At 43.1% G+C, this 14,407-nt stretch overlaps 1 protein-coding gene across 12 annotated transcripts in view; it reads left to right on the top strand.

Annotated features, from left to right (window-relative positions):
- The window catches only part of Ptk2 (protein tyrosine kinase 2), a 201,556-nt gene that overhangs the window by 172,573 nt on the left and 14,576 nt on the right, over positions 1–14,407 (top strand). For 9 of the 12 annotated variants that reach the window (XM_052161699.1, XM_052161701.1, XM_052161697.1 and 6 more), the window contains 3 exons: positions 3,709–3,846; positions 5,782–5,913; positions 13,698–13,760. In XM_052161699.1, coding sequence (XP_052017659.1) covers positions 3,709–3,846; positions 5,782–5,913; positions 13,698–13,760 — 333 coding nt within the window. The remainder of the gene's footprint in view (positions 1–3,708; positions 3,847–5,781; positions 5,914–13,697; positions 13,761–14,407) is intronic. The other 3 variants (XM_052161707.1, XM_052161700.1, XM_052161705.1) reach the window with 2 other exon arrangements.

Raw genomic sequence — 14,407 nt, 5'->3', positions numbered from 1 at the left:
ACCAATGACTGATCTTCCAAAGGTCCTGAGTTCAATTCTCAGCAATCACATGGTATTTCACAACCATCTGTAACAGGATCTGATGCCTTCTTCTGTTGGCTGAAGACATATATAAAATAAATAAATCTTTTTTTTTTAAAAAAAAGGCAGTGCATCTGTAAGTGAAGGCAGATGAGCTGGATGCCCTGCAGATGAGTGAGGAGAAGTGCTGGGTTTGAAGCAGCTGTCCAGGAGAATATTAGCCAAGGGAAAGACATTCATTAACATTGACAATATAATTCCTGCTAGAAATTCATAGGCCCCATTACTAATGAATGCCAACACCCACACCAAGGCCCCATTCTTTAGGAGGCATCTTTGTGTCCTTCTCAGCTAGTCATCCTAGCCATTGAGGCTATTACCCTGCTGATCCTTATTACCTGACCAGCAGAGGTGTATTTGTATTTTTCTTTTTATGGAGTTTGATGTAATTAAAATGGGGTATGTGCTTGAGGGGTCATTTTTTTTCCCCATGACAAGGTTTACTGAGGACATTCCATAGGGTCACTGAGAGTCTTGAGCCAGTATAGGAAAAAAGTGCTTAGCTGTTGCTACTAGGGTGCCAGGGGAGGAGGTAGACACTGACTAGACAACAAAAGGCCCTATGTCTGTGGTAGTCTAGGACAGTGGGCACTGGGTAAGTTTAGGGCCCTGTATACAGCATGTTGTTCCTGATTCTCATGTGGAGCCAACGAAGATTCCTATCACTAGGAACTGGTTTAGGGGTGATGGGTTAGGCCTATGTTCTGGGAGATACTACTTCACAAGGAGAATAAGTCCCCAAGTTCATTCATCTACCGTCTAGTCACTTAGAACATAAAAGGGAAGTCTCCACTCCTTCTGGAGGGTGCACTGTTGGGTGTGTTCCAGCTCGGCAAAAGGGCTGGACCTCTGGTCAGGACCCAGAGCATGGCAGGGAGAGGTGCGTGCTTAGGCTAAGGCAGGCAAGCTCACTTCTGACTGATGAGAGACCTAGGTCTAGCACACAGCACAGCCAACCTGAAAAACTGCCAAGGCCGACCTACCTGTAGCCAGTGCTCAACTGATCCTGAGGAAGAATCAGACAGCAGCAACACCTACTTTCTGAGGTAGCTGTCAGTTCTGCATGTCCTCACAGGCATGCAGGAAACCTAGTCACACTCACAGACATGTTAAAAAAAAAAAGTCTAATCTCGCTACTTCGGAAGCCCCCAAGGGTTATTTAGAAAACTGCTATTAGTTACATAGAACTTCTTTGTAAAAATTTCTGAAACTCCTGTTAATAATGTATTCCTTTTTATGTTAAAAAAAAATGTATAGGGCCTTGAGAAAGAACTCAGGCATTTAAGAGCACTTTTCAAAGGACCCAGGTTTGGCTTCTAACCCCCTCTTCTGGCTTCCTCTAACACCTGCACACAAGGGATGCACATACATACACATAAACAAAAAGATAGAAAAATGCACTTGTCTGTGCAGCACTTGTATCCAGTAGGATTTTTTATTAATTGAGTATTAGTTGTTGAGTATTTGTCAATGCCCAGAGACCTAAATGTGCACAAGCCTTTGGTGAAGGACATATTGATATTTGGGAATGTAGATGAATGTGCAATCATCTGCTCTCACTAAGTAAGTCACCGGCAGCTCAGGCCATGATGATGTTCTAAGTCTGGTCTGCTCCCTATTCTTTTAAGTTGAAGAGAACTCATTTCAGGAGACCCTCTGCTTCCTTCTGTGCCTGAGTTTTGTCACCATGTCCCTCTGAATATTCCCTTCCCCCTTCTTCCCCTTCCCCTTCTCCTCCTACCCCCCCCCCCTCTGTTTTAGTCACCACGCTTAGAAATTGAAGCCATGGCCTCTTCCACCATTATCTGCCTCTTGTTCACTGGAGAAAAACATTTGGAATTTTGTTGTAGTTTTTGTTCTTGTTTGGGAAAGAGTTTGTTTTGAAATGCCTGGCCTGGAACTCCCAGTGTTTCACTCTTGAGATTTGCCTGCTTCTTCCTCCCAAGTGCTTTAAGATCAAAGGTGTGCATCGCCACACATGTCATGTTTAGAATTTTTACAACAGATTCTCAATGTGTGACCATAATCTAGATGATCACTCACTGCATAAATCAAAATAGTCTCAACCTTGTGATCTCCTGCCTCTGCCTCGCAAGTGTCAGGCTTACAGCGTGTGTCCATCATATGCATCTCTGTGCTTTGGTTTTTGAGATGAGCCTTCATTGTGAAAGGCTGGCCTCAGACTTTTGGCCTTTTGCCATGGGTTCCAAGTGCTAGATCTACATACTTGCATCACCATGCCCGACAGATATTTCATGGTTGCTATGGTTCTTGCTGAAGGGGATGGATGGTGTTGAGTTAGGAAAGGGAAATTCTGGAACTAAATATGAAGCAGCTGTACTGTGCTCTTGTTACCTTTGTATCTAGCAACAGTCACCCTGAGTAGTTACATGGTGTACAAATTCCAAAGTAAAATAATTTTTGAAGGAGTGTGTATGTATGTATGTATGTATGTATGTATGTATGTATGTATGTATGTGTGTGTGAGTGTGTGTGAGTGTTTTCATGTGCATGCTTGTTTATGTGTATGCAGGTTTGTATGGAGGTGAGAAGACAACTCTTGAGTGTCACCTTCAGGAATGCCATCTGTCTCATCCTTTCATTGGCCTGGATTTGTATAGACTGCCTAGTAAGCCCCAGGGATTCCCATTACTAGCATTACAAGTATGTGTCACCATATCCTGCATTTTTATATGTGTTCTGGGAATCAAACTTAGGTCTTCATGCTTGTGAGGCAACCCTTACCAACAACTAGCACACAGTCCTAGAAGTAACTAACTTTTCTCCTGGGATATGCTCAGCTTCACCATCTAATGCAGACACCCCTGAAAGTTTCTCTAAGAACTCGTTTCTGGACTGGAGAGATTGTTGCAGAAGATTGTAGTAAATTCCCAGCATCTGTGTCAGGCAGCTCACAACTGCCTGTAGCTTCAACTTCAGGAGGATCTGGTGCCTCTGACCTGTTTGGGTATCTGCATTCTTATGTATATACCCATAGAAAAGAACACATATAACTTTAAATTAACAAAAGTAATTTACTTTTAATATTAAAAAAAAAAACTCAGCAGTGCAAGAGTGCTACATGCCTTTAGTTCTAGTACTTGAGAGGCAGAGGCAGGTGGATCTGAGTTCTACTACAGTCCTCATCTACAGAGTGAGTTCCAGGACAGCCAGGGGTACCAGACCTTGGTGGGGTGGGGTCGGGTGGGGTGGGGGGATGTCACTCGTTTGTGTACTTTGCCAGCTATCTGCATTCCTGAGCTCCTGGTTACCTTCCATGTTTATTCCAAGTTCAAAGTTGGCAGTGTTGGCTCTCTGACCATTTCTCAGTATTCTGCTTCGACCCTGCACTTGAGGACTCTGGTAATTACATTGGACACACTCAAAATAATTTTGTCTCCAGCTGTGTCCATGATTTAAAAGCACATCTACATGGTCTTTTTTATCAAGTCAGAGAATAGACATGCTCAGAGAATCAGACTTTGATCTGGGGCCCATTCTGCTTACTATACATGTTTTCCTTAATAGAAGTTGTTTGGGTTTTTTTTTTTTTTTTTTTTTTTTTTTTTTGATCTAGCAAAGCTCTGTTACATCAGAAGCTTACATTGCCTCCTGAATCATTCACAGGTCTCTGGCTACCCGGGTTCCCATGGAATCCCAGGCATGGCTGGCAGCATCTACCCGGGCCAGGCATCTCTCCTGGACCAGACAGAATTGTGGAATCACAGACCTCAGGAGATGTCCATGTGGCAGCCCGGTGTGGAGGTAAACGGAGTGTTCTTGGCTATAGTCAGTTAGTGGACAAAGTGTGGTTTAAGTCACCTGTTATTTATAATTCTGAAATTTCTTGATTGTGATTATTTAATTGTAAAATCTAGATACCCCACTTTGTCAGTTATAGCAGTCCATACCAAGAATTCCAGATGAGGCAGGAGGATTGTAACTTCCAGACCAACCAAGTTACATAGCCAGGCCTTATCTTGGGAGCACTTTTATCAGAGCAAGCCTGACAATCTGAGTTGAGCTCCAGTACACACCATGGAGAGGACCAACTCCTGGAAGTTTTGGTCTAACCGTTATCCACATATATGTCCACATATATAATAATCATTCATAATAACGACAAATATAAAAAGCAAAACTTTTAAAATGCCCTATCTACTCAATCTTTCCTAGTTTGTTTTTTTAATCCAGAAACTAGGGATTTAGCTCTGTAGTAGAAAGCTTTCCTAGCACTGTCCAAATGAAAAAAGGATTCCCAGGACAGTGTCACATCAGATATAATCATGTCTTGTCCAGTGTGTTCTTTTGGGGTTTTTTTTGTTTTGGGGTTTTTGTTTTTGTTTTTGTTTTTTTATTTTTTTGGTTTTTTCGAGATAGGGTTTCTCTGATTAGCCCTGGCTGTCCTGGAACTCACTCTGTAGACCAGGCTGGCCTTGAACTCAGAAATCCGCCTGCCTCTGCCTCCCAGAATGCTGAGATTACAGGTATGCGCCACCACTGCCCGGCATTAATGTTCTTTCAACTGTGTGTATCATATGCAAATTTCCTGGTCAAACTAAGAAACACGTTTATAGTACTATACTATATATAGGGGCTGGAAAGATGGCTCCTCAGTTAAGAGCACTGGCTTCTGTCCTAAAGAATCCAGGTTTGATTCTCACCACCTACATGGTTAGCTAACAATTGTCTGTAACTTCAGTCCCAGGGGATCTGACTCCCTCTTCTGACTTCATGGGCACCACAAACAAATGATACACAGATATATATCCAGGCAAAACACTCATTCATATAAAATAAAATTTAAAAGAATTATTGTAATTGTCCATTTGTGTTCTTTCCTTGAAGTAAACCTGGGTTGTTGTTGTTTGAGATTGACTCCTCCCTTGAACTCTTTATAAAGCCGAGGATAACCTTGTACTGATCTTCCTGCTTGTACCTCCTAAGGTTGGATCATAGATCTGTACTGCCATAATGTTCGAGAGAGGAACTCTGCTACTAGACTAGCACTTTCAACATCCTCAGTCTGTGTGTATGTGTGTGCGCGTTCTGCGGCTGTGTCTGAGTTTGAGGCCAGCCTGGTCTACAGAGTGAGTTCCAGGACAGCCAGGACCACACAGAGAAACCCTGTCTCGAAAAACCAAAAAAAAAAAAAAAAGAAAGAAAGAAAGAAAAAAAATTTACTTGTTATTTTGGGACATGGGGGTGATGACACCATGAATATGGAAGTCAGGAAGCACTCGATGGAGTTAATTCTCTTCTCCCTCCTTTACATAGGTTCTAGATTGTGAACTTAGGACACCAGATTGTAGAAAAGCTCCTTTACTCACTAAGCCATCTCACTGCCCCTCTTGTGTTTTTTGCGAAACCAACTGATGTAGTTCAGGCTGACCTTGAACTCCTGTTCTTCCTGCCTTAGCCTCCCAGGGGCTTTTGACATGTGTGCAACCACATACAGCTCTTGTTAAGATCAGCTTGTTCTTCTTACTAACCGGTTGTTTCCCTTGTTTTTACTCTAAGTGTTATTGCATTCTTTTGCTGTTGTATCAGACTGTTTCTTAGAATATACACATGAATATTAAACACAGTAAATCTCAGCCTTTAGAGAGGTGGCTGGAGAATGAGAAGAACTACAGCACAAAGTAGGAACATGAGAACAGACCAGGAAACTAATTGTTCTGTTGATGATGTCCCTTCCAGGACTCTGCAGCTTTGGACCTTCGAGGGATGGGACAGGTGCTTCCCCCTCACCTGATGGAAGAGCGGCTAATCCGACAGCAGCAGGAAATGGAAGAAGACCAGCGCTGGCTGGAAAAGGAAGAGCGATTCCTGGTAATCACTCTGCAGAGCACTCAGCCCCATCCAGGTGTACCTCGTGCACTACTGCAGAAGTCCATTCCTAAAGCAGGAGGCTTTCCTTCCATCTGGGCCCACACACCTGCCATAATGGGCTATTTGTTGTTTTTGATGATATTTTAGGAATCTGTTTCCAAAATTTTGTAGTATATTATGGCTCAGATTTCTCTGTTATGTTTTTGTTTTTTTAATTACCATGTTGTTTACACTGAAAGAACTTCAGTATTAGTATAAAGGTAAAACATTGCATCTCAGCCTTGTTGTAGCCATGGGCTCATGTGGCTGTGAGTGCTATTCTACCTCTTGCCCGTGCTTCTGTGTCTGATAGATGCATCTGGACCTTGATAATAACTGTCTTTCAGGAAACTTGCTGACAAGAAAGCTCTTTGTCTGATCCTTCTCAAGTGCTGTGTCCATGCCTCAGTACTGGGACCTTTGAAACTTTGTCCTCCTGCCATACAGCCGTAGGAAAAAATGTGGCTAGAAAGAACGAGGCTTCCTGCTGCTTCCATAAATTCCTTCTTAGTTATTTTACCTGGAGAATACAAACCCGACTCCTTATGCTTTGACTGAGTCATTATTCATCAATGTCACCTGTATTGATTGGTTTTATATCAGCTTGACACAGCCTAGAGTTATTTGAGAAGAGGGACTCTCAGTTGAGAAAACTTCTCTATTAAATTTGCCTGTAGACAACTCTGTAGTGCATTTCCTCAATAATAATTGATGCGGGTAGACCCAACTTACCTGGAGCAGGGCCATCCCTGAGCAGGTGGTCTTAGATGGTATAAGAAAGCAGGCTACACAGTCCACGGGGAGCAAATAGCACTCCTCCACGGCCTCTGCCTCAAGTCCTGTTTCCACGGTTCCTGTCCTCATTTCCTCAGTTCTAGAGCCTTACCCAAGAGTTACAAGCTGAAGTAAACCCTTTCCTCACCAAGTTGTTGTTGGTCATGGTGTTTTATCATATAAATAGAAACCCTGAGGTACCACCTTAGTGTTGCCTTTTGTGCTAAGAGACAAAATACAGAGAAGGCAGGATCAAGTTCTGGTCCTAATTTCCTTGAAGTCTGTGGCAAGAAGCATTTCAGTCAACCAGTGATGGTGTTGTAAGGCAGTGTTTGCAAAGTGTACTCTGCAGACTTACTTCATCTGGGTTTGATTCTAACTTTTTTCATCATGTATAGCTTTCCTTTTTTGAGAAGAATGTGTCTGCACTGTCTTGACAGTTGAACCCAGAGCCTTGTGCATCCTAGCTAATTGTTCTAACTCTGATCTGTACAGGTTAAAGCACACTCCACCAGTTTGAGTGCAGTGGTTGCTCTCTTTCAACATTGAAAGTTTTTGCTTTCAGGACGATGGAGCATGCTTTAACAGGCAGTGCATTCAGTTGTGCTCCCAGGGAAGTTCTGGGACCAACTCGGAGAACAGCCAGCAGTGCATACATGGGAGCCAGGAAGTCGGTCACATGGGAGAGGCTCTGTTTTTCAGTGTTTGCTTTTATTTATTTATTTTTTATTATTATTACATTTACTTGTGGGAAGGGGCTCTAGTTTGCCCTGGCATGCATGTGGAGGTCCGAGTACAATCTGGAGGAATCATGCCACCAGGGAATGTCCTCAAGTAATACAGGTTGGGGGCAAGTACCTTTACTTGCTGAGCCATATTGTAAGCCCTCAGTGTCTTATTTCTATTTCAGCCTCAGATGTACACATATTCCACATTTCAAGTTTCTTCCTCTTCAGGACAGTGTATCATCTCTTAACACATATTCTTATCAAAGTTAACATCAAGTAATATGATAGTAACAATAGCATTAGGACAATAACAATAATGGCATTTTCTGTATAATGTTCCTGCATAAAGTTATTCAATTTTCATAGCCAGACACTCTGTACAGTTAGTTCATGTTCTGAATATTTTGTCTAATTCTTTGGAACCATGTGTACCTCAGAATTCATTGTGATTTTTTTTTTAACTAGAAAATTAGTGTATGGCATAATTATCATTCTATGATTCTCCATTAAAATCCCAGAGTCAGCCCCCAATATTTCTACACAAAATATAAATACATTTATAGAGAACTAAAGATAAAGAGTCTTCCATTCAGTCAGATTTTACTGCTGTATCACCATTTAAACTAAAAAGAAATATGCAAGTTTAGATTTTGAGCAGACTTGTGTCTCCTCCCAGAGGAGAAGTGCAGAGGTAGAACAGCAGGCGTGTCAGCACTGGGGTCCTGTGCTCCTTGTGGCACATTCTTTGTGGAGCTGGGGTTTCCTGTGTTGAGCTGTCAGGTCCCTCATCACATGGACTTGCACTTTATATCCCTTTAGAGAAAAAGTATCCTGTACTTTCAGAATCCTTTGTTAAGGCAGATCTAGATTTTAAGTGATGCCACAAAATAATAATTTAACAGTAGTAGTTGTGACTTAATTTTCCTAATGTGGGCACTTAGTTTGGGAATGAATTTAAGAATACATCAATTGGGCCAGGCGGTGGTGGCACACGCCTTTAATCCCAGCACTTGGGAGGCAGAGGCAGATGGATTTCTGAGTTCGAGGCCAACCTGGTCTACAGAGTGAGTTCCAGGACAGCCAGGGCTACACAGAGAAACCCTGTCTCGAAAAACCAAAAAAAAAAAAAAAAATCAATTGTTGCTTGACCTATGTCTTAAGCTTTTTTTATCCAACACATTTGTTAGCATTTTTAAAAATGAAATTATTTGAAATGCTGATAGGTTTCATTGCAGGTGTGCTATTGTGGCTCCATTAAACAGAGGTTGTACTAGGTTACCCTGCCAACAAGGTCAAAAGAAAACATGAGCTTCTGTGCCCCCTGTGGTGCTGCGGAGACAGCAGAGTCCAGACGATGTGTGGACTAAGTCTTAAAAGAGAAGCTGGAATTTGCAGAGCAAACAGGCACAGGAAATACATTCCAGGCAGTGGGGAGAGCGTGGGTATTGACGTGAGGTCATGGGACTAGTTTAGCCAGATGTGACCCAAGCTGGTCTCCTGGGGGAGTTGGGGAATTGTCATCAGAAGGCTCAGAGGTGCCTGTATTCTATAGGCTTACTTTTTCTTTGAGATTATTTTCATACACTGCACCTCATTCTGAAATACATGGTAACTTCTGTAAAGTCTAACTCATGCTCTGTGCAGGCTGTCTCCAGCCTCCTGGTAGCTCTAAGTATGTGTGCATAGCCCCTCTGCAGAGTTAGTGACACAGACCCAGACCCCTGACTGGGATGTCCACCTTGAAGAGTCTCCCTCTATACGTAGCAACAAGGCCTGCTAGAGTGAAGTGTCTTCACCATTCAATTCTAATTTATTCTGCATAGTTCTATGATATCTGAGGAGGTCCCTGCTTTAACTGCCTGAATAAAGTTCCATCTGTCTTAGTAAATCCTCCTTGGTACTGAGCTGCCACGCTATGCATTTCTCTGTGGTGTACTATGTTGTTAGTTAGGACTTCAGCTGCTGCTGTTACAGGGTCTCACTAAATTGTTCAAGCTAGCCATTTATTTACTTAGTGTTTAACTTAGGAGGTGCCAAGGCTGCAACCCTTCCCCCTCAGAGTAACTGAGATCACAGGCTTGTGCCAACACACCCAGCATGCTTGCTGCTACTCCAGTCACCCTGTGAACTTTGACTTATCCACGTAGTTTTCCCAAACTGAAGGGTTTGGGGTTTTGTTTTGTTTTATTTTAAAGTTGGGTTAGGAGGCAGAGGCAGTCAGATTTCTGAGTTCAAGGCCAGTCTGGTCTACAGAGTGAGTTCTAAGATAGCCGGGGCTGTACAGAGAAAGAGAAACCCTGTCTCAAAAAAAAACAAAAAAACAAAAAAATAAAATTGGGGATGCATCTCTGTGGTAAATGCTTGACTGGCATGTGTAAAATGCCAGTATAGGGAAGGAAAAAGTCACACACCTATAATCCTAGAACTTAGCAGGGTGAAGCAGTGTTGCCGTGAGTTCCTGGCCAACTGGGGCTCTAATGTGAGACCCAATCCCAAATCTTGTGTTTTCTTTATTTGTTTTCTGTTCTTATAACACTATTTGTTTTTCTCCTGAAGATGTTCTTTGCCTACTTTTATTTAAAAATATATTCCGTGAAACATGATTGTATGTATTAAACATTCTACTCATATATAGAAGCTTTGGAAAGCCTTACCAAGTCCAGTGGAAGCTTTTCAGAGGATTGATTGCCTTCTGAAGACAAATCCCTACGTGCTTGCAGCTCCTGGGTTGGGCTTTCGTACTAGTTCATTCAGTTTTTATTTACACTCATTAACTGAGTGATGATATCCTCTTAGTGCAGGTGTTTCCGAAGCAGTTCCCCTCCCCCTCACCCCATCTCCTCCCCTCCCCCTCACCCATCTCCCCTCCCCTCATCTCCCCTCCCCTCTGCCCACTCCTCTTGGCTGTTTTCTCAGCAAATCCAAAGTTGCCAGATCCTGAACTAACTCTGTTACCTTTCTCTGTGGTGTTCATGTCATTTCCCTTATACATTTAACCTTGAAGAGCTGAGGCGTTGTTCCTTTTTTGGTTTGTCCCACATTCTCTGAGACCAGCTCCTCTTGTTTCTGAGTCCTGCCATCCTCACACCTTTGCTGGTCATGTCAGGCTCGTCCCAGGCCCATCCAGTCTCAGCATATACCGATGAGTAGCTCTGTGCATAACAGTAAGCCAGATGCAATGAGGAGAAAGAGACAAAGCAGTGGACAGAGAAGGAGAAGTTAAGTACTTTGAAAGGAACCCGAAGAGGAGATTGAGCCCCAAAGAACAAGTGCAGAGCCCCAGGGTGAACATGTAGGGTGGAGCCCAGAGTGGACACTGTCCTCATCCTAATCTGGTTAAAAAAAACAACAAAACACCAAAGTATCTCCTGCCAACTGCTGTCTTCAGAGTGCTGGCTGCAGTTGCGTTCATTTCCATGTAGAAGAAGATGTGCAGCGCATACAGGGCAACCAAGAGGAGGCGGGCGACCCTGAGCTGTTAGATGAGTGATAAGCTCTACTGGCCTGTTTAAATCACTAGTGTTCTCTGAAGTGCTATCACTCTTTCTATGTGTTTTCCCCTAAACTGAGGTTTCCTTGGAACAGAGTCTGTGCCCATTTCATCCCAACCAGGCCTTGGCACTTTTTTATGTTTAGCATAGAAAGTGCCAAGCACTGGAGTCAGTAAACAGTGCTCTGTCATGCATTTTCTTCAGATTATTCTTGACAGATTGCCATCTGGACTCAGATACCCTCTGGAGGGCCATTGGGTTTATGTCCCTTCCCATAAGCAGGAATGCGTGTGAGAGTGGAAGAGTACGATGATGTTCGAGTAGGAGGGAACTGTCTGTCTACAGAGGGCCCTCCCATTTGCTTTCATCTGCACATGTCTGGGCTCCTGCACCAGAGCTGTGTGCCTGAGCACATTGCACTTGTGTCCAGTCCTGGAATACCAGTAACTGCTGAGCCAAAGGCACTAGTAAGAATTTATAGCAACTTTGAAGTGACCATACTAAAAGCCATAGCTAGAGCTGCCCTCTGTTGGGTCATCAAGGTTCCAGCAGCCTGAATGTAGTGTGTTTCTCCCACCAGAGTGCTATGTCTGCAAAAAAAGGAGGCTCTTATCAAGTGTGTAGACCATTATAGATTAATACTCTCATGAAGTAAGAATCAACAGAAAAATGACATTTCTAACAAAATATACAAGCCAAATTTTCTTATGTTTCTCTTAAATGTATATATACACTATATTTATGTAGATAACTTTAAAAACTTGGTTCTCTCCTTCCATAATGGAACTCAGGTTCAGATTTGTCACAGCAAGCCCTTTCACTGTTGAGCTGTCTCACTGACCCAGGCCACCACATAAGCTCTGGCATCTTAAAAAAATTTCCTGTCCATGTATCTGTGGAAGCTTGTGAAGACATCCACTGTGTCCTTGTGGTAAACTGGGCAGCGTTTGTGGGCTGCATTCTTTCCTCCTATGAGCAGATAGACTCTGTTACCTGAAAGTCGAACAGTTATTCATAGTACTGTTTGAATTGTTTTCTACTAGATCACAGTAACTGTTCTTGGAAGACTTAGGTCTCCAGAACTCCCACTAGGTTTTGAAGTAGCTGCTCTTAGTGGCTACTGTCATCCACAAAGTCATTTACCAATTGCTCAGGTGGATCAGAGGTCTCTTGTCAGATCATGGTCCTGCACTGGATAATTTTGAGGACAACAGCTTCTGCCTGAGGTCACCTACCCTCTTGACAGCAAATGTTCCTTGTTCTACTGTGTCCCCTTTCTTGTCCCCAGCTCAAGATTGTGGCCTTACTTACTCTACGAACAGGATTGTACTAAAAAGGGACTTTTTGTAGTTTAAAATGTAGAAGCCCTGTCTACATAAAGCCTACTCTGTGTTCCTCTCACACAGTGGATCCAGTCAGTCCTAATGAAAGAAACCCAATGAGCAAACTAGGGAATAGTAGCAAAGGGCTGCCTGCCAGACTAGCCTACTAGGACAGCCCTTGCCCCTCCCTTACTGGCATCCAGGGAGAAAGGTCTCTGCATTGAAAGCCTTAGGCATCTTCTGGCAACATCTAGCAGCATGAGTCTGGAGCTGTCTGACCGGCCCTGCTGGTTTTCTTATAAACTCTGGCATCCTAAAAAAAAATGCCTGTCCAAGTTTCTATGAAAGCTTCTGAAGATAGCAATGTCCCCTTGTGGTGACCTGGGCAGCATTTGTGGGCTACACTCTTCCTACTGTGAGCACATAGACTCTGTTACCAGGAAATTGACCAGTTCTATTCATAGTACTGTCCAAATTTTTTTTTCCAATTTTTTGAATTTGGTTTTTTCGAGACAGGGTTTCTCTGTGTAGCACTGGATGTCCTGGAACTCACTCTGTAGACCAGGCTGGCCTTGAACTCAGAAATCCGCCTGCCTCTGCCTCCCAGAGTGCTGGGATTAAAGGCCTGTGCCACCACCGCCCGGCTCCCAAAATTTTTTGTTGACTAGATTTTAAGCTATTTGTTGCTGCATCCCTTGACCCTGATTCAATGCCCCACAGGTGGAAGCAACAAATGAAAACTGTGTAAGACCCCAAACTGCACAGCAGATCCCCTTCCAGCCAGAAGAAGCTACACTGACCAGTCCACATGGCTTTGAATGAAAAAACATGTAGGGCCTTAACCAGAAAATTAAGAAGTGCACACAGAACGGCTCAGTGGATGAACACTTGATAAACAAGTCTGACAAGCTGAGCTTGATCCCAGGACCCCACATGGCTTAAGGAGAGAATCAACTCTCAGGGTGTCCTCTGACCTCCTCTCATACACCATAGTATGTGCATATGCACATGTGCACTAGCACATACATGCTAAATAAATATGTAATTAAAGTTACTTAATATTTACAAAATGAAGTTAGAAATTCTTTAAGATCACTTAAAGATTGACACTGTGGGCTAAGCATAAGCTCACTAGTAGAGCACATGTCTGGCATGTTCATGAGCCTCAGTTACATTACCAACACTGAAAGAAGCAATGGTGGCCATACCATCACAGATCCAAGAAGTAGTTACCACTTGGGAACACAGACAGCACAGTGGCTCTGAGACGATGCTGGGTACAGGCAACAATACCACCTGGAAGCTGGTACTGCAGAGGGTTAGGCTGCAGTATCTGAGAATTGGGTATAAAGTGGTGGACTTAAGTCCAAAATATGTCGGTAGCATACACATATTAATGAAATTACTTTGGCCTTTGTTTTCATCTTCAGAAACCTGATGTGAGGCTCTCTCGAGGCAGCATCGACAGGGAGGATGGGAGTTTTCAGGGTCCGGTAAGCACCTGCCTGCACTGTCCCCAGAGCTGGAACCAAATTCTGTATTGGAGCCTTCCACATTTTATTGAGAGATTCCAAGACATACTGACTTTCATGATATGGGATAGAATGGCCTTTCTGTAAAACACGAGAATGTTATCTGAGACTGTCAAAATATGCCATGTTCCAGATTTTCAGAGATGCAAATCACTGACCTGTTACTGATAGAGATTTTTAGCAGTAACTCTGTACTTGGTCTACTATAAGAGTTAGAGTAACAGCTGCACACTGTTGTTAAAGATGGACGTAAACTCCCTCCTGCCTCCAAGTCCTGGGGTGACATGATGCTGGGCATGATTACAGATTTTCCCATAGTCATTTAAAGCTTGTTCAATCAAGATGTCTTAATTCTGGGTTTTAGGGCAGAAATGCCTTAAATTGTCTTTAAACAGGTAGCCCTTAAAACAGAATCCATGCAACTGCCTAAAGATTCTATTCTACACATGTGTACCTTGTTAGATGATTTCAGGATGCTCTGAGAACAGATCCTTTCATACTGTGTGTGAGTTTTACTCCTGGGCCTATGAGTTCAGCACAGCCCACAGACACTGTTGTTAAAGTTCACCTTGGCCATGTTTTGGGGGCTCCTCTCATACAGGCTACAT

The sequence above is a fragment of the Apodemus sylvaticus genome, chromosome 17 (assembly GCF_947179515.1).
Source record: "Apodemus sylvaticus chromosome 17, mApoSyl1.1, whole genome shotgun sequence".
Classification (NCBI taxonomy): Eukaryota; Metazoa; Chordata; class Mammalia; order Rodentia; family Muridae; genus Apodemus; species Apodemus sylvaticus.
Note: the sequence above shows the minus strand (reverse complement) of the source record. Positions and strands in the feature narration are given on the sequence as shown.